The 17,284-nt window shown below is 54.9% G+C and overlaps 4 protein-coding genes across 4 annotated transcripts; 1 reads left to right on the forward strand and 3 right to left on the reverse strand.

Moving 5' to 3' along the window:
- Positions 1–1,660: 1,660 nt before the first annotated feature.
- On the forward strand, positions 1,661–3,713 carry CONPUDRAFT_122445 (WD40 repeat-like protein; the record flags this gene model as incomplete). The annotated part of the gene is made up of 3 exons (XM_007769603.1): positions 1,661–2,648; positions 2,699–2,727; positions 2,792–3,713. Exons 1-3 carry the CDS (start codon positions 1,701–1,703, stop codon positions 3,711–3,713), a joined length of 1,899 nt encoding a protein of 632 aa, XP_007767793.1. The 5' UTR covers positions 1,661–1,700.
- A 1,506-nt stretch (positions 3,714–5,219) lies between these two features.
- Positions 5,220–8,085, reverse strand: CONPUDRAFT_152845 (uncharacterized protein; the record flags this gene model as incomplete). The annotated part of the gene is made up of 13 exons (XM_007769604.1): positions 5,220–5,574; positions 5,648–5,739; positions 5,804–6,058; positions 6,112–6,365; positions 6,419–6,439; positions 6,498–6,545; positions 6,594–6,677; positions 6,744–6,832; positions 6,889–6,913; positions 6,962–7,304; positions 7,357–7,450; positions 7,506–7,860; positions 7,908–8,085. 13 exons carry the CDS (start codon positions 8,083–8,085, stop codon positions 5,220–5,222), a joined length of 2,193 nt encoding a protein of 730 aa, XP_007767794.1.
- Positions 8,086–8,653: 568 nt separating this feature from the next.
- On the reverse strand, positions 8,654–11,344 carry CONPUDRAFT_122447 (cytochrome P450). The gene is made up of 13 exons (XM_007769606.1): positions 10,975–11,344; positions 10,845–10,915; positions 10,762–10,791; positions 10,672–10,708; positions 10,557–10,616; positions 9,881–10,435; positions 9,765–9,820; positions 9,556–9,712; positions 9,483–9,507; positions 9,335–9,421; positions 9,229–9,284; positions 8,889–9,175; positions 8,654–8,815 (listed from the first exon to the last, which is right to left on the reverse strand). Exons 1-13 carry the CDS (start codon positions 11,294–11,296, stop codon positions 8,765–8,767), a joined length of 1,794 nt encoding a protein of 597 aa, XP_007767796.1. The 5' UTR covers positions 11,297–11,344; the 3' UTR covers positions 8,654–8,764.
- Positions 11,345–12,240: 896 nt separating this feature from the next.
- Positions 12,241–16,365, reverse strand: CONPUDRAFT_152847 (cytochrome P450; the record flags this gene model as incomplete). The annotated part of the gene is made up of 17 exons (XM_007769607.1): positions 12,241–12,291; positions 12,354–12,640; positions 12,696–12,751; positions 12,803–12,889; positions 12,948–12,972; positions 13,025–13,181; positions 13,235–13,290; positions 13,346–13,875; positions 13,937–13,949; positions 14,012–14,071; positions 14,124–14,160; positions 14,217–14,246; positions 14,296–14,366; positions 14,420–14,777; positions 15,651–16,058; positions 16,114–16,157; positions 16,209–16,365. 17 exons carry the CDS (start codon positions 16,363–16,365, stop codon positions 12,241–12,243), a joined length of 2,427 nt encoding a protein of 808 aa, XP_007767797.1.
- Between the last annotated feature and the right edge of the window lie 919 nt (positions 16,366–17,284).

The raw sequence follows: 17,284 nt of genomic DNA on the forward strand, positions 1-17,284 counted from the left end.
TTTAACGCACCCCGTCCGCACCTCAAACGACTTCGGGCCGTCTGGATAGACAAAGTGGTCAACCAGGTACCCTGGAGAAAGTTCATCGACGGGCTTAATACCGAGTGGAGGGGATATACTCTCTACGTGAGTTTTCAAATCTTTGAGCAGGGTCATTGCATGCTATCAGCTGCTGATAATATGTCCGTAGTCTACGGTGCTCCTTACAGTCAACCTGTCTCTACTGGCACTATTCAACGTCATGCCTCAAAATGATCTTGCCAACGGAAAACACCCACAGACGGTCGCTGAGGTCATGAGCTACGTCTCGACCGCATGCTCTGTCGGCTCGGTCTTGACCTCCCTGATCCTCGTGCGGCAGAATGAGACCAAGTCGCGGGAGTCTATCGATGAGGCTGTGAGTCTGTTTGGTCCTATTTGACCTACAGCAATGATAACATGTCGAGTCAGGTGAGGTACTTGGAGACTGTATCGGAAAACAGTACAAAGTACGGGATCGAGATGCTTGCCATTATATACAGTCTTCCGTTTGGCTTTCTATTATGGGGGTAGGTTTTATACGCGACTATATCCCAGCGTTGACACTGACGTGTAATGATTGTACTGCAGCATACTCTTCTTTTCAATGGCGTTTCTCGCGCTAGCATTCCAGGAGACTCTCTTAGCTACACGGATCGGAACGGCTGTAGCGGCTGCGATCACGGTCGGACTGATCCTTTGGCCAGTCTTCATTGCGAGGGATATTGTTACGCTAGAGTGGTGGCTCGAGCTGGCTAGGATTCGTTCTCCCAACCGGAAGTCCGCCTCAAAGTCGGGCCCACCCACTACTCAAACAGCTAGCCTTACCTCTCCTGCTTCTCCGCATAACAGGGCGTCTTCCCCTGGCTCTGCTCCTCCGTCTGGCGCTACACCTCCAGGTACCGCTAATGCAGCTCCTCCGGCCGCGGCTCAGACGACCGTGACCGGGCCGGCGCCGCTCCCTAATGGCGCTGCAGCATCCCCGACAGCGACGTCCATCCCGTCGGAGAGCTTCTTTGGTCGGCTATATGGTGAGTGGAAGCAATGGAACGAAACGCGCCACAGGAGGCAGGATAAGCGGGAACGGCGTCGTAAGCCTCAGAGGCCAGCGCGACAACCTGGAATACCCCTTCTCCCTATGAACACACAGGCACCCAGCTCGAGTGTGTGAGGCACTGACGCGTACTCGAGGATCGAGGACACTTTTTGCATGCGAACTGAACTATGGATTTACGATACGCATTTCTTGATTGTAGTACATCCTGCATATATACGTATACCCTTCAATAGCGGCGACAGGCACGATCATGACATTCCCATCAATATAGATCTAACATTACAACATATTGAGACCTGAAGGTCGCTAGCCCGCTGCAGTCAGTACTACTAGTAGTAAACCGTATTTTAAAAGATTGATGATCCTTTGAGACGTACGAGCATAAAAGTATGTTACAATGTTTGTGAGAAGGCAAGAAACGGTACGAATGGATCCCACGAAAACGCTCGTAATAGACCAAGGCCCCGAGTGCACATGCGGTGCCTCGCATCAATTGCGGCCTTGCGACATCGGGCGTGCGCTGCCAGGAAACACACGTTTCCCCCCAACCATCACCATGAGTGCCCCAAGTTGCAAGCCGCACCAGTCACTCACCCCGCCGTATTGCTCTAACAATATCATAGAAATGCCCTCCTCAGACACATGTTCGGACTCCGAAGGCGGTACTCATACTCCCACATTCTTTGAAGGGCATACCGACACGGTCCGTGCGGTCGCTTACTCTCCTGATGGCACGCGGATTGCCTCGGGCTCTTACGATGACTCAATACGGATCTGGGACTCGCACACCGGCATGCAGATCGGAAAGCCTCTGGAAGGTCAACACTATAGTGCAGTCCGCACAGTCGCATTCTCTCCCGATGGACGAAGGATAGCAAGCAGCTCCCTCGACAACTCAGTTTGTATTTGGGATACCTCAATCCAAGAGACGGTCTTGGGTCCACTCAGAGGTCACACCGAATCTGTATTGTGGGTGGAGTACTCTCACAGCGGACAATATATTGCCAGTGCGGGTGACAGGTTCGTACGGCTATGGGACGCATACTCCGGAGAGTGTATACACGCTTTGGAACATCCTGCCAACGTTAGCAAGGCGCGATTCTCTCCCAGCAGCCATTGCATTGCATCGGCCTGTGACGACAAATTGATACGAGTCTGGAACGTGGCTTCACAAGCGCTTGCCTTCCCCCCTCTTGCAGCACACAAGTCGGAGGTATGGGCAGTGTCATATTCCCTAGACGGACGTTTGCTGGCTAGCGGCGGCCAGGACTGCACAATCTGTTTGTGGGACGCTGAGACGGGAAAATTACGCAACAGGCCGCTGAAGGGACACAAGCTTGGGGTCTCTGATCTCGCATTCACGTCCAACGGACAGATGATTATTAGTGTTTCACGCGACAGAACCGTACGCGCCTGGGATCCAGTGACAGGCGACTGCTTGTGGGGACCGATATTCAGCGCCGAGTACGTCGACAGAATATCGACATCTCCTACGGAGCTAGGGTTCGTTGTTAATAGAGGTTCCAGCATGTGTATACGAGAAACCGTGGCGGGAAAGCTTATTCTCCCTAAGGTAAGTAACCGAGTCCTTTTTCAGGATGTCAATAAACTCTTTATGTTCAGGGCCCAGAAACGACGCTCAGTAAAAGTCTGTATGTATATCTCACCCTGCCTGTACTAGATGGCCGTCTAATCATCCTTGCCCCACTCTCCCAGACTTATCACAACTGAATGGATCACGTCTTTAGCATGGCTCCCCGATGGCTCACACTTTGCAAGCGAAGGGAATCAATATACTATCAGATTTTGGAATGCGACGATGGGAGAAGAATCAGAGGATGTCTTCGCTCACCACACGGCTATCGTCACCTCTATCGAAATCTCTCCCGACGGCTCGAAAGTAGTCAGCAGCTCTGAGGATCGGACCATTTGTTTATGGAACACGGAGACCAAGAAACTTGCAATGGATCCACTCAAGGGCCACACTGACGGTGTCAGGGTTGTCAAGTTCACACCCGATGGCTCCCATATTGTCAGCGCCGGCAACGACTGTACTATACGTGTATGGGACGCTCGTACCGGCAGCTCCCTCCGGGTCATTGGAGGGCACGATTTCCCCATCCGTGCTCTCAGTGTATCTCCTGACGGATTGCAGGTGGCAACAGGGTCAGAAGACAATTTGGTGCGTGTTTGGGAGATTCACACAGGCTTTCTGATAGCGGGACCGTACGGTCACGATAACCATGTGCTGTCGGTTTGCTGGTCGCCAGACGGAACATGCATACTTAGTGGTGCTGGAGACTCCTCTGCACGAGTATGGCGCGTTCCTGAAGGAGTGCAACTGCTCAAGGTCGAGTGCGATGGACCAATTAGCTGCGTACAGTATGCACCCGATGGTCAAACGTTCTTGACTGCGTCATGCGACAAAATACTCCGCATCTGGGATACCAAAACTGGTCAGCTCCTCCGGGGTTTCGAGCACGAGAGCTGGGTAACTGTCGCCGCGTTCTCCCCGAATGGAACTCGCATTGCAAGCGGGACACGAGACGGATGCCTCAGAGTTTGGGAAACAGCGAGCGGAAAGCTACTCTTGGGCCAAGTACGTTTCGGGACCAGATCATATGGTTTCGTATGCTGATGTTGATAGGAAACGGAATATGAAGAAGAAGACAGCGGATCGGTTCATGAAGTAGAAAGACAGCTACGGCGGGAGGTAGGTTTCAGATCTTATTGCCAGTCCGTAGACATCAACAAATTGACTTATAGCGCCGGGGCCACGCGTCCGGGGATAGTTTTATGAATGTGGGTGATTCCGTCCTCTAGCATCGTCTTTCACGAACTGGTCCAACAGCTTCCTGCGATCATCCGAAGGCAAGCGTCTGCCCACAAGGAGACACATCGACCATACAATCGACATGGGCACTCCTCCCAACGCCATATAGCAACACGGCCGAAATCGCGTCCGGCGCGCGAAGGTCGCGGACTTACATCCACAGTCAGGAAGCTCCTTGGCATAGCCGATGGTAAACACGCCCAAGATCAGAGCGAGCGCCCCGAAGGCAATTCGTCTGGAAACACAAGAATGTTCAATTTACGTCGCAGTGTATCAGTTTATACTGCCCAGGCCAAACAGGTGCGTGTCCCTTGCTCCCGTCAATCGCGAAGCGTCTGAATCGGGTCGTCCAGCGTCTTGCTGTTGCTCCTGAGCCGGGAAGCAACGGGGATAGTGAGCACGACACAGAATCAGAGAGCGAGGAAGAAGGAAATGTCGCTATTGCTTCTGTGTCTGGGCGTGGGCAAGCAGAGCCTTCGCGTCCTGCCCGTTCGGGATCACCTTACCCTTTGGCGAATGCGCCATCCACTGAAGACGTCAATGCCTTTTGCTGTTTCTCTTCAAAGGCTAAGTAGGCAAGGGTAGTTCCTGGGAGATGAAGAAAATAGGTAGGCAATATTAACGGAATGAATAGGATATGACCGTTGCGACATACTGTACATGTGCCCGAATTGTACGAAAAGACACCCATCGCGTTGAGCCCGAATAATTTGAAACGGAGCGGTGGCCTCGTCGTACTCTTCGAAGAAAAGTCACAAATACACGCATATGCCCACGTTTGACAGGAGAAGCCCAACAGAGTAGCCCAAACGATAGCCTCCGTCGAAACGCTCAAGTCCCGTGGAAGTCAAGGTTCGATTTTGGGGGGAGGTGTTCAACAATGATGCATGATAAATACTGGGAGGGACTTCAGCCACAAGGATTAGGATTAAAACATATAGAGGAAGGTCATTGGCAGCTCATTCGTGACGGCTGCTACGTGCGCTATGCAAAAGCCGTTCAAACACAACACGAGCTGTTATTAGGAACACCCGAAGGGTGGAGGGGATGCCGGATGAGCTACGGAGGTAGGAGCAATGCTCCTTCATTTATATATTGCAGTATGAACTACATTCGGTAACTTGAAGAGGCTTGAGGCAAAATGACATGCTGTGTTATTCTTGACAGTGGCGCGTCGCCTCCCAGGGCGTGCGGAGGCCTAGGACCAGCCTAACACAAACAGGGGGAGGCAAAAGCAGATACGATCAAAAATTCGTCCACAATTCTCAAGATACGGGTCATCCCCACGCCCATCCGACCCACCTGTCTCGCCTACGCCAACGTACGCTGCGTGGAACTGCGCCGATACGGCCGTTTCGAGAACAACGCCTTGCCGCTCGAGAAAGTCTCTGCAGGCGCAACGACAGGCTGCCCCAGCCCGACTTCCGCCTTAGCACAGCCAGGGCTGGATACGAGTGGGCTGCGCTGGGGGGCTTCCGAGCCGGGTTCGGTGCGTGGTGCTTTGCGATGGCGTCTCGGAAACGGGAGCGATAGGTCTCTGCCGAGGAAGACCGGCCACAGGACCAGTGTGAGCGTGATCGTGCCGCATACGCCGACGGTCCAGCGCGTCGCTGGACCAGTCTCTTGGTATGCGAGTGCGCCGAATGCGGCGGCGAAGATGATGAGCCTGTAAAATAACAGAGTGTGGTGCGCTTGAGTACGGAATGTGGATGCGGATGGGGAGGAGAGGACGGGCTTACCCCCACATGAGCAGGCTGTAGGGCAGGCTGTAAACGATAGCGAGCATCTCGATGCCGAGGGGGTTTTCTGAAATCTTGCCGAGATAGGCTATCTGCGGGTGTTGTCAGTACACATGGGGAGATAGAGCGACATGCGGGGTGTGAAGGTGCACGTACGACATTGTCGACGGACTGGCGGGACTTGGTGCGGTTCTGCCTGACGAGCACGAGGCCGAGGACGATCGAGCCCGTGCTCGCGATCGTCGACGCGTAGCTTAGTATCTCGGACACGGTTTGAGGGTGTGTAGGTGGCGGTGTCTGTAGTTGATCGTTAGCGTAGGCGCCGCTCGTGATGTTAAGCTGGAGCTCTGTTTGAGGCATCACGTTGAAGAGCGCCAGGAACGAGATGTTGGCTGTCAGAAGCACCGTTGACTGTCCTTGCCTCAGCGTGACAATATGGCCATAGCTTTGAGAGTCAGACGCACGTAGAGTGTATAGCTCTTCCATTCTTGGTTGAGATCGTTGATGAACTTCATCCACGGAACGTAGGACACGACCGAGTCGACCCATATCTTGCGCAGCTGCTCCCAGTGCATAGACGGCGCGTTGAACAGGAGCGGGGTGAAGACGCGTATCAGCATCGACTTGTTTCGGATCGTCTTTTTGTCTCTGTACACGGCTTGGTCAGAGTCGAGCCGGGCGCCGGGTTGGCCATAGAAGTTGAAGAAGCGGTTCCGTGCTGATGCGTCTGGTTTTAGGAGTAGACTTCGCGGAAGTAGCAGATGAGCTTACTGAATAATCGCATGAAACGTGCTGAGATCGTTGGGTGTTTAGCTCGCTGAAATGTACGAGGTTGATTCAGTGAACGCACCGATGATGCAGATGGAGGCAGAGCAGTCCAGTCCTTCTGGGGGCACCTCTGATTCTCTTTATTAACTTCTTCAAAAGGTATTGTAGGTTAGCTAACCTTCTGAGGCTATAACAATATCTCTCGTTTGAATGAGCTCTTCATTAGAGAACGGCGACAATGACGTCTCCGAAGTCACCATCTCTGCCATTTCAAGGTTAGCCTGATTTCCGAGACATTGACGCAGAAAGGCATGGGAACAAGACTCACCGGAGATAGCATGGTTAATCATACCCTTCAGCTCATATGTAACAGACGGGACAATTGGCCTATGTGCCGGGAAATACTCGCAGTGCTGCCTGGCGACAGACCGTTAGCACCTTTGTTCGTGTAAGCGCACACCAAAATCGCTTACCAGTACTGTGACTCCAAGGCCAGGGCTGATATGGTGATCAGCCGACGTCATATCACAGGGTAAAACACCTCACCAATGTGGCTCTTTCGAGTGATATCTGTGACATTCTCGCACAAGGGCGAGATGTCGACCGGATCGAGCCAGAACAGGCAGCGGGCTGTGTGATCCACGAAGTAGTAGCCGCATTTAAACTCGGACCTCTTGACGGAGTTGGGGTCGGTTGGGGTCGGTTGATGGTGATGGTGATGGTGATGGTGGTCGTGGTCGTGTTGCTCTTTGTCGAGCTCTAGGACGAGCTCAACGTCTGCGGGAAGCTCGATATGTTGTTCGTCGATCTTTTGCTTTAGCTGAGATATGGCCAGGTCCGCAGCCCTCAGAAAGGCGGGGTGTTGTTCGAGGCCGTCAGCCCATGCTCTCTGGACGACGATCAATCTGGAAGACGCCACTGTACGTTTGAAGAATGCATACCAGTTGTCTGTGAAAGAAGTATCGTGCGCCCTCGGGGTGCACTCTGGGAACCCATCCCGCAGCACAGCACGCTCGATAGTTCGGGTCTTCGTCGCTAGACGTAGGCGTTAGCAGCAAATCCGGAGACCGTAGATGATCTTGAAGCTCACTCATCGAAAGTCCTCTCGTTTGGCTGTATATACCGCGCAACCGGCTGCGCGGTCTTTGCCCTCGTGCTCCGATCGTAGCGCTGGAGCTCGGTCGGAAACGCTGGCCCGAGGCGGCGCAGGACGACATCGCGCCTCCGCGTTCTGTCGTCCTCGAACGGCGCACCGAGGTCTCCGTGCCAATCGGGGGCGGTCAGATTGCCGCATTTCATCGGCAGCCCACCGGGGCGGCGGGGCTTGCAGACGTCGGGGGGCAGATGCGGCAGTGGGTCTGTGCTGGGCGCGGCGGTGGATGTGGCGACCTCCAGTGTACGGGAGCGGTCGCTGTGGCTCTGGGTTGTGCTCGGTGGGGCGCCGTCTGTTGGTTGGTCCGTGGATCGGTATGCAGCAGGGGGGAATACATACCTTCAAGGGTGCTGCAAGGACCGGATGATTTCTCTGATTCACTGTGAGCGTGAAGCGACGAAGAGGCGACTGAAGGTCTGGGAGATGCGTAGTAACGCAAACTGGGAGAATCTTCTGGTATCACGTTGGGGTCCAAATATTGCTGCGGTTTCGTCGTCGGTGGTGCATCGTCTGACATGGCAGAGCAAGCGGGGGAGCAGCTTGGCCGAGGATTTGACAGCTGGAGCCCAAGCAGAACCTAGGAACGCGAGTGTCGCTCAAGGGGAAGTCTGAGGGTGCAATATGGAGTAGATAAAGGCAGAGAGAGGACGAGCGTCAAACGAGGGAGACATGCACTAGTACAGCAACTGTGAGTGAGGGACGCCGAGGTGATTGAATGCGGTCCGGTGTTCCAACTTGAAGTATCCACAGGCCAGTGCCATCAAGGGCGCGTTGCGCAGACAGTCAATAGGCGCTCGTTGTCTGTGCAGACGCCATCCTGTATTGCCTGTGCAAGTGGTGGCTTTTGCCATGTTTGAGGCCCCAAAGCATGTTGCATGGAAACAGAAGACGCGTTCGAACTCTGAGAATGCGTTCAATGCGAAAGTCGCGGCGGCGTGTTACACTATGTTCTGAGCGACACACAGCCCGCGGCCTCCGAGAGCCCCTATTAACGCTTACGCCCCCGATGATCAGTGTGGATTCAAGGGTTGATTCACTGTAAGTGTGGGTGCCACCCCAGAAATCCGCCATGAACGTGTCCAAGACTCCAAGTACATAAGTAGATATATGTTATTTTACATGAAAGAAGCAAGGATGCTAGATCGAGTCCAAAACCAGATATCACACCGATACGTCTATGCTCAACCAAACCCAGGCTAGACCACCTCAACCGGGCTCGCCTCGCCCATCCTGACCCACAGACCATCCTATACAGCGTTTATACGCTATATCAGCCTGTGCACGACACACACACGGCAAAGAAACCCAAGCACCACGCACCTTCGCGTACATCGTCAGATGGCTCTTGATCACCACCTTCTCCAGCGCCTGCCGCCCCTCGGCCTTAGCCCACTCCGGCGGGGGCAGCGTCTGCACGTCCTCGGCGAGCGCGACGCTCGAGAACATCTGCAGCAGGCGCACGAGGAAGAAGGATGTTTCGTTGTATGCGAACTGCTGGCCGAGGCAGATGCGCGGGCCGGCGTTGAAGGGGACGAAGATGAACGGGTTGGGCGTTAGGTATTTGTGTAGGCGCGAGTCGAGGAAGCGGTCGGGGTCGAAGAGGTCGGCTGTGTGTTGGGTGTGGGGTTATTTGGGATGTTAGATGCGGGGAGGTGCTCACCATCAGGGCCCCAGAGGTCCTTTCTGCGGTGCATCAGGAAGACGGAGTAAGGTGTGCTTGCGGGACGTGAGCAAGCGGCATGTATGAATGACGGAGAATGGTGTACCGGGTGTTGGGAGGAACATAGATTGGAGGTCTGCCGTTGACGCCAGGCCATACGGTTGCTTCTGTGCTGGTTCTGATGTTACCAGGGCTTTGGATGGCCGGTTGCACGTCAGTCGAGAGGAGATAAAATGGAGAGGCTATGAGCTTACACAGGAGGATACAGGCGCAGGACCTCTGCAACAGTAGTTAGCAACGAATGTTACTGCGTACGGGACGGCGTACCGTTGATGAAAGCACGCATGTACTTCATGTCACGCATGTCGTCATACGACGGGCGACGAGACGAGCCGACCTTGGTGAGAATCTCCTCACGAAGGCGGCGCAGGACATCTGGGTGCTGAGAGAGCATGTAGACTGCCATGGTGAGCGTGCAGGCGGTCTATACGTTGTCTGTCAGGATGAATGCATACCGTTCCAAATAGAGTGCGTACAGTGTCTCTTCCGGCGATCATGATGTTCAGGATCTCGTCACGGATGATTTTAGGATCTGTAATGACAAGCTCACAAGCTCATGATATCATCATAATCAACGTATGACAATTCTCACCTTCAGTATAGTTCACCAGATGCTCGAGCAACGTCTCCCCCTCCTGAACCTCGCCCTTCTCGGCCCCCTGATCCAGCCCCTTCTCGCGCGCCTCCCGCTTCCGCGCGAGCGCGTCTTCAAGGATCGGATCAATGAACCCATGGCACACCTTCATGTGCTCCTTCACATCGTCCTTCCAGAACTCGCGCAGCCGCCACGCACCGCCCCAGATCCCCCGCTGCGCAGCCGCGCTCTGCGCCTCGGCGAACGCGTGTGCGAATCTGTTCGCGGGGTGGTCGTCCGCGGCGGCGGACGCAGCCGAGCCGGAGACAGAGGGTGGGTAGACGAGGCCGGCGGAGAGCGAGCAGACGTCTTTGCCGAAGAGGAACTCGGTCGCGGAGTCGAGCGTGAAGCGGGATACCATGTCCTGGAAGTCGACTGGGTGGCCCTCGCGCAGGCGGGTGCGGGTTTGGCTGAGGCCGTCTTCGGCATGCTTGTCGAAGACGTCGAAGTGCGAGATGCGGTCTTTGCTGAAGAAGGGGCGGGTCATCGAGCGGTGGAATCTGGCGGGAAACGCTTTTGTTAAGCAAAATATAGAATAGGGATGCGTTGAGGTTATGTATTATGCGTACTTCCAGATGTCGCCTGTGGTGATGTGCGGTCGGTGAGCGCTCTGCGGCTGTGGTTCTCGACGTACCGTCCGAGTTGAAGACACCCAGTCCCAAAAGCGAGCTGGTTTGGTCAAAGAAGAATGGGCCTAGGATAATCAGTTTGTCGGTTCAGCGAACACGGCCGGATTAATGTATACACACCTTTGTGGAAAGAGTTGAACTGCGTGGCTAAGATGGCCTACCAAGAGGTGAGTTGTGCATTATTACCCTAGTGGCCGAAGCTCGTGTCACCTTGATGTAGGCGGGTTCGGTTGTGATCAACTATCCTCGGGTCAGAGCGCACGTCCAGCGAGAGCATCTCAAAAACGACTCACTCGGTTTTCCCAAAGTAGCCTCATGTTGATGGTAGGGCCATATTCCCTGGTCAGATTCGCAAAGATCTCCGCTGTTTACGAGTGAGCGCCTGTGTTAGCCGCCCCGCACAAACGTTCTCGGGCAGCTTACCTTGATAGCCATTCTTAAACCGACGATTGGCCAGGAGAAGCCTGTCGATCCCTCCGGGCAGCTTGTCCGGTGGCGTAGGCGGGAACACTGCGCCTCTCGCAGCGGCATCGCGCTTGATGCGCCAGTCCGAGTAGAGAACGTTGGCCGTGAACAAGACCGGGAGAGCCGAGGTGCAGATGATGACGTTCAGCCACGTGGGGAGGTTCACGTCATTGTAGGTTCGGAGGGCGCGTAGGGCGCTGTATGCGAGCGCCGGGGCGAACAGGAGCCGGGGCAGGTTCAGGGCGATCCATACGAAGCCTGGGGGGATTGACCAGGACATGCCAGCGGGGTATGTCGGGGGTTGCGTTGGAGAGGCGGGTGGGAGGAGATGCCGGTGGGTTCGTAGGCTCGTCCAGTACGGCGACCGAATGACCGGAATATATAGCGGAGGCATGTTCGGAGAGTCCGGTGGGGATTCACATGTCCATGCGAGGCACGCATCACCGGTGTGGGGATATGAAATGGGTTTATTGGTTCCAGACACCGACACTCACCGACGTCTTTGGGGAAGGAGCGTGCTACGGCTGGCTGCGGGTTGCGCCCATGATACGGCCTACATCGTGTCTGGATTCAGCTCGTCCTCGGTACTTCAGATTTGTTGCTAATTGGCTTGCCTGGTGAGACTTTGTTAGACAAGGTTCAAGTCAAAGGTGAAGCACTTCTAGGCCAGGGAAAATTTGGCCTATCTAAGTTGCCCATAGCTTCGGTGTACCACACAGCTTGAGACGATGCCCGACCGATGCCCGGCGCCTTCTGACCGTAACCGAAAGCCGGGGAACTCCGTGAGGAACTCACTGGGAAGCGCAGCCAATTTCGGTGCCGGCAGTGGCGGCTGTGCCATACTCGATCCTCCGGCGAGCGCTGGCGCTGCATGGATTGGCAAGGGATCGAAGCAAAAGATGTTTGCCGGATGCTTCAATTTAATGTGCGCTTTGCAGCCACATGGTAGCCATTGAAATATTCATATTGGATGACAGTCAATGGATTAATCCAAAGTCGAGATTGCGCCTGTGGCAGTGATGGGTCTCGACGTCGGCTCCGGGTTTGCATCTCAAGTACTAGCTACATACATAACATCCAGCTGGCTGCTGTTACGAGAGGTTCTCGACTTTGTTTTATTTCTCGTGGCTTGGAAAAGCGCACACGGTTAGCACAACATAAATTAACTCCGTACAATACCAAAAAAAGACTGAGGGTAACGCAGTCGACTAAACACGCTTGGTTCTAGACCACCTCCACCGGGTTCGCCTCGCCCATCCTCACCCAAAGTCCGTCCTATCAAACACATCAAATCGAGTCAGCGCCTCCCCAAAGCCCAAAGCACAACCCCCACACACCTTCACATACATTGTCAAATGGCTTTGAATCACCACCTTCTCCATCGCCTGGCGCCCCCCGGCCGCGGCCCACTCCGGCGGGGGCATCGTCTGCACGTCCTCTGCGAGCGCGATGCTCGAGAACATCTGTAGGAGCCGCACGAGGAAGAAGGATGTTTCGTTGTATGCGAACTGCTGGCCGAGGCAGATGCGCGGGCCGGCGTTGAAGGGGACGAAGATGAAGGGGTTGGGCGTTAGGTATTTGTGTAGGCGGGAGTCGAGGAATCGGTCGGGGTCGAAGAGGTCGGCTGTGTGTTGAGTGGTGGTGAGGTGGGGTAGAGTGGAGGGGGTAGGTGTGCTTACCGTCTGGGCCCCAGAGGTCCTTTCGGCGCTGCATGAGGAACACGGAGTAGGGTGTCCTATTGCGGAGTAAGTATCGACTACGAAGGAGCAAGAGGCGAACGACGTACCGAGTATTAGCAGGCACGTAGACGGGAGGGCCACCGTTCAAACCAGGCCATACAGCGGGTTCTGTGCTCGTTCTGGTGTTGTTGGGCCTTTGACACACCGAAGATCATTAGATAGAAGAAAACCATGGTGAAGCTATGGGCTTACACGGGAGGATAGAGACGCAAGACCTCTGAAAATACTGTAAGCAATAGCGTAGTATGTGGCGAGACTAAACCACGCACCGTTGATGAAAGCGCGCATGTACTTCATGTCGCGCATGTCGTCGTATGATGGGCGGCGCGAGGCGCCTACCTTGGTGAGGACCTCCTCGCGGAGACGGCGGAGGACGTCAGGGTGCTGCGACAGCATGTACACCGACATAGTCAACGAGCAAGCAGTCTTTATGTCATGAAGATCAGTAAAACACTATATGGCATCGAATAACAACGTACTGTATCTCTGCCAGCGATCATGATGTTCAGAATCTCGTCACGGATCACCGTCTGGTCTATACCCCGAACGTTAGCTGCTGCTGGAACCGCACAAGGACACAACAAGCTCACCTTCAGTACAATTGACGAGGTGCTCGAGCAACGTCTCCCCCTCCTCGGCATCAACTTTCTCGCCAGATTGACCACGCGTCTCGCGTTTCCTCGCGAGCGCCTCCTCGAGGATCGGATCGATGAACGCGCGGCACACCTTCATCTGTTCCTTCACCTCGTCTCGCCAGAACTCGCGCAGGCGCCACGTGCTCCCGAAAAGACCTCTCTTCGAGGACAGCTTCTGCGCCTCGACGAAAGCGTGTGCGAACTTGTTTGCGGGGTGTTCGTCCGCGGCGGACGCAGCCGAGCCGGAGACAGAAGAGGGCGGGTAGACGAGGCCGGCGGAGAGCGAGCAGACGTCCTTGCCGAAAAGGAACTCGGTTGCGGAGTCGAGTGTGAAGCGGGAGACCATGTCTTGGAAATCGACAGGGTGGCCCTCGCGCAGGCGGGTGCGGGTTTGGTTGAGGCCGTCTTCGGCGTGCTTGTCGAAGACGTCGAAGTGACCGATGCGGTCTTTGCTGAAGAAGGGGCGGGTCATGGAGCGGTGGAACCTGGAGAGATGCCGGGATGGTTAGCGTCAGCACGGCGTGCGGAAGGGTTTAAACTACACACTTCCAGATATCACCTAAGAAGGTGGTCGTTAGTCGCTGTAGGGGAATCGAAATACGTAGCAAGAATTGGACGTACCATCAGCGTTGAATACTCCGACTCCCAGAAGTGAGCTGTTCGTATCGCGGAAGAATGGACCTACCATGGTTGCAATGTTAGCGAAAGACAACGTTAGTCATGTATGACCAACCTTTAGCAAAGGAGGTGAACTGGGTGGCTAGTATAGCCTAATTTCGTACAGCTCGATTCAATAGCCAGCATAAACTATGGTTGATACACACACCTTGATGTAAGCAGGCTCCGTCGTGACAATCTGTATACAAATGAGTATTCACGAATATCAAGGTCCGGCAACGACTCACTCTATTCTCCCAGAGTAACCTCATATTGACAGTAGGACCATAGGCCCTCGTTATCTTTCCAATGGCATCCGCTACCCACAAATTAGTAAACACAAACCCCGAAAAGAGCGCACCACAAGCTCACCGACATAGTTGGCCGTGACCCTGCGGCTGGCCTGCAGCAGCCTCTCAATCCCTCCTGGAAGCTTGGTCGGCGGCGCGGGCGGGAGCACTGCGCCCCTCGCGGCGGCGTCCCGCGCGATGCGCCAGTCCGAGTAGAGCACGTTGAGGGTGAACACGACAGGGAGGGAGCCGATGCAGATGATGACGTTGAGCCATGTGGGGAGGTGCACGGCGCTGTGCGTGCGCAGGACGCGGAGCGCGCCGTATGCGAGTGTCGGCGCGAGTAGCAGCCGGGGGAGGTTGAGTGCGATCCATACGAAGCCTGGGGGGATGGACCAAGACATGATGAATGACAGGATATGTCGGGGGGATGGGGAGTTCTGTCGATCCGGATGTCAGGCCTGTGGGTATATATACGACGGTGCGGAGGTGCGCTCGGTCCTGTAGATCATTGGAGGATTGGAGGAGGCCGTAGACTGGTATGCGCTCGCCCTAGGCCTTCGTGATCCATCTCACGCACCCAGCCGTGGGATGTTCTCCAGAGAGGTCATTGGCTGGCTTGATGAGATGAACTCGGTGAAAGCGCAGCTGCCCGAGACAAGGTCGAGCGAGGTTGTAGTGCATATATGTTCGGGGGACGTCTTCGGCGCGTCTGTGGCCATAAATGGAGCTATCTCGCTGCTTCGGTGGCTTTTATCGGTCATCGTCGGTGAGTAAAGACTTGGTCAGGGGCAAGTCCTAGATTATCACAGAGCTAAGTTGAGGAGTTCCCACGAGCGCGACTCGAAGTTGTAACGTCTACCAGACACTCAACCACTCTTCTTGTTGAAGCATATTTCTTGCCATGGAGGCTATAATGACGCCGAAAGAATGAAGAGACAGTTGGGTTGCCAATGGCGAATAAAGTTCACCATTTTTGATGTCCGACTTAAAAGTTTTGAGTAACTGAGAAGCACATGAATTACACGCAACGCAACACTACATATGAGAGCATAATTCTCCACTACATTGCCACGATATCTACGGCTACATCAAACAGTCAAGCGCTAGAACGCTCAGAAAGAGACATAAAGTCCCTTCCGCGTCGAGACACGAAGTCCCTAAAGGAGAACATGCGAAGTCCCGACGAACAGCTGAGGCACGAGGCCTCAGATGATAGAGACCGAAGTCCCGAAAGAAGAAAGGACCGAAGTCCCCTCGCGGTGCGAAAAATTTGGGGTAAATGTACCCGATAGAGGTGGCGCGTGAAGCACCGAGCCCTCTTGCTTAGCAGAGGCAGGATGGTAGTCCGCACCAACGCTGAAGCATTCTCGAGCCTGTGAAGGCACCGAGTCCGACGACGTGAAGCCGACGATCGATAATGCAAGAATCTCCGGAGCGGGGCGCCGGAAGAGCGCGTCGCCAGAAGGAGTCGCCAGAGTAAGTCGACGAGAAAGAGCCAATCCGGAGTCGAGGAGACCGTGATGCTTCGGGCGCTGAGGGTCCCAAAGCCGTGGTGGCGATGCCTCGCTTGGCCACCAACATCGAAGTTGAGAGGTGGTAGTCGAGGCCCGTCGGGGGGCTCCGCGTCGGCAGCGAGGAGTTATCGACACCGAACAAGAGCTCAAAGAGTACATTGTTGTCGTAAGCAGCGCCTCTCGCAGGCTTTTGTGCTGCCGATCCTGGAGAGCGACGCGTCAGATGAGTGGGCGCAGGTAAAAAGAAAAACAAACTCACCAAGATGCGAAGGAGGTTATCAGGCAAGTCAAGCAGTAAGAGGGCTGCAAAGCGACGAGTCAGGAATGGAGACCGAAACAAGCAGTAAGACGTACCATTTGTCGTTCCGAGACGCGGGGCCAACCGGCGAGTGGCGGTTAGGTCGTCAGAGATGGTGGTAGTCGCCAAGAAGTATCCGCGCCGGTCGCAGCGTCGGTCAGCCCGCGGCCCAACAAGCCACACTATCCACGGTCTTGGAAACGTGGGCTTCATGCAACCCATCCAGCACTCACGAGCATTTTTCCGAGCACCAGTCAATGCAAGCGTGTGGTGATCCACGCTCGCTGCAGAGACCTGCCGACGACGCGACGGGCTAAGAGAAAAGCTGAGCCATAGAGAACTTGGAGTTTCGGAGACGAGGGAGTGAGGGAGAGAAGCTGAGGGAGCTGAGGGAAGTCGGCGGAGGATGGGCTGCCTTTTATCCTTGTTTCGACTCGGGCCTCGCGGCGGTTGTTGAATTCTTGTGGATTTGCTGCTATTTGTAGCGATGATTCCACATCGGGGTGGATCGGCAAGTCGCTTCGCATCTCCTTGTTCCGCTGTTCACGACCCTCAGCCTGCAGCTCCGCAACCTGACCGTTTTCTTGTGTCTTCCCCCTGCCAGCCAATGAGAACGGGATCCGATAGCGGGAGATGAACGACCCTGAACACAGCAAGAGTTTTACTGTCAGGCCTGTCGTCGCGTAACAGTAGGAATTCAATTACGAACAAAAGAGTATTCGTCGGCCGCCGCGCCAGCCCACGAAATTTTCCTTTTACAAGACGCTTCCAAACCCTTGGTAATCGGTAGTCGAAGGATAATACGGCATGCGTCAGGTCCTGTGGCCTCTTTTGTGGATCCGAGACGTCGAGCATTTTCATGGCCAGTTGGATATGTCCTGGGGCGTTGCAGTGCTGTCGTGCAGCACACACTCAAACCCTGAGGGCCTGCTGTGAAGACACTGACTTCGATATAAGATCAGAGGGGAGGTAATCAACACCCCCACGAATTGCACGGTGCACGGTGCGCTATGGCTTGCGAGCGGAAGCCTCCACAACACGAGGAGCGTCATCGGGTTCTTGGATCGCGCGTAATTAAATGGGCCCAAAAGCGATTCAGCTCCGTAGAAAATGGGATAACACGCGCCAGATA

The sequence above is a fragment of the Coniophora puteana genome (assembly GCF_000271625.1).
Source record: "Coniophora puteana RWD-64-598 SS2 unplaced genomic scaffold CONPUscaffold_5, whole genome shotgun sequence".
Taxonomy (NCBI): Eukaryota; Fungi; Basidiomycota; class Agaricomycetes; order Boletales; family Coniophoraceae; genus Coniophora; species Coniophora puteana.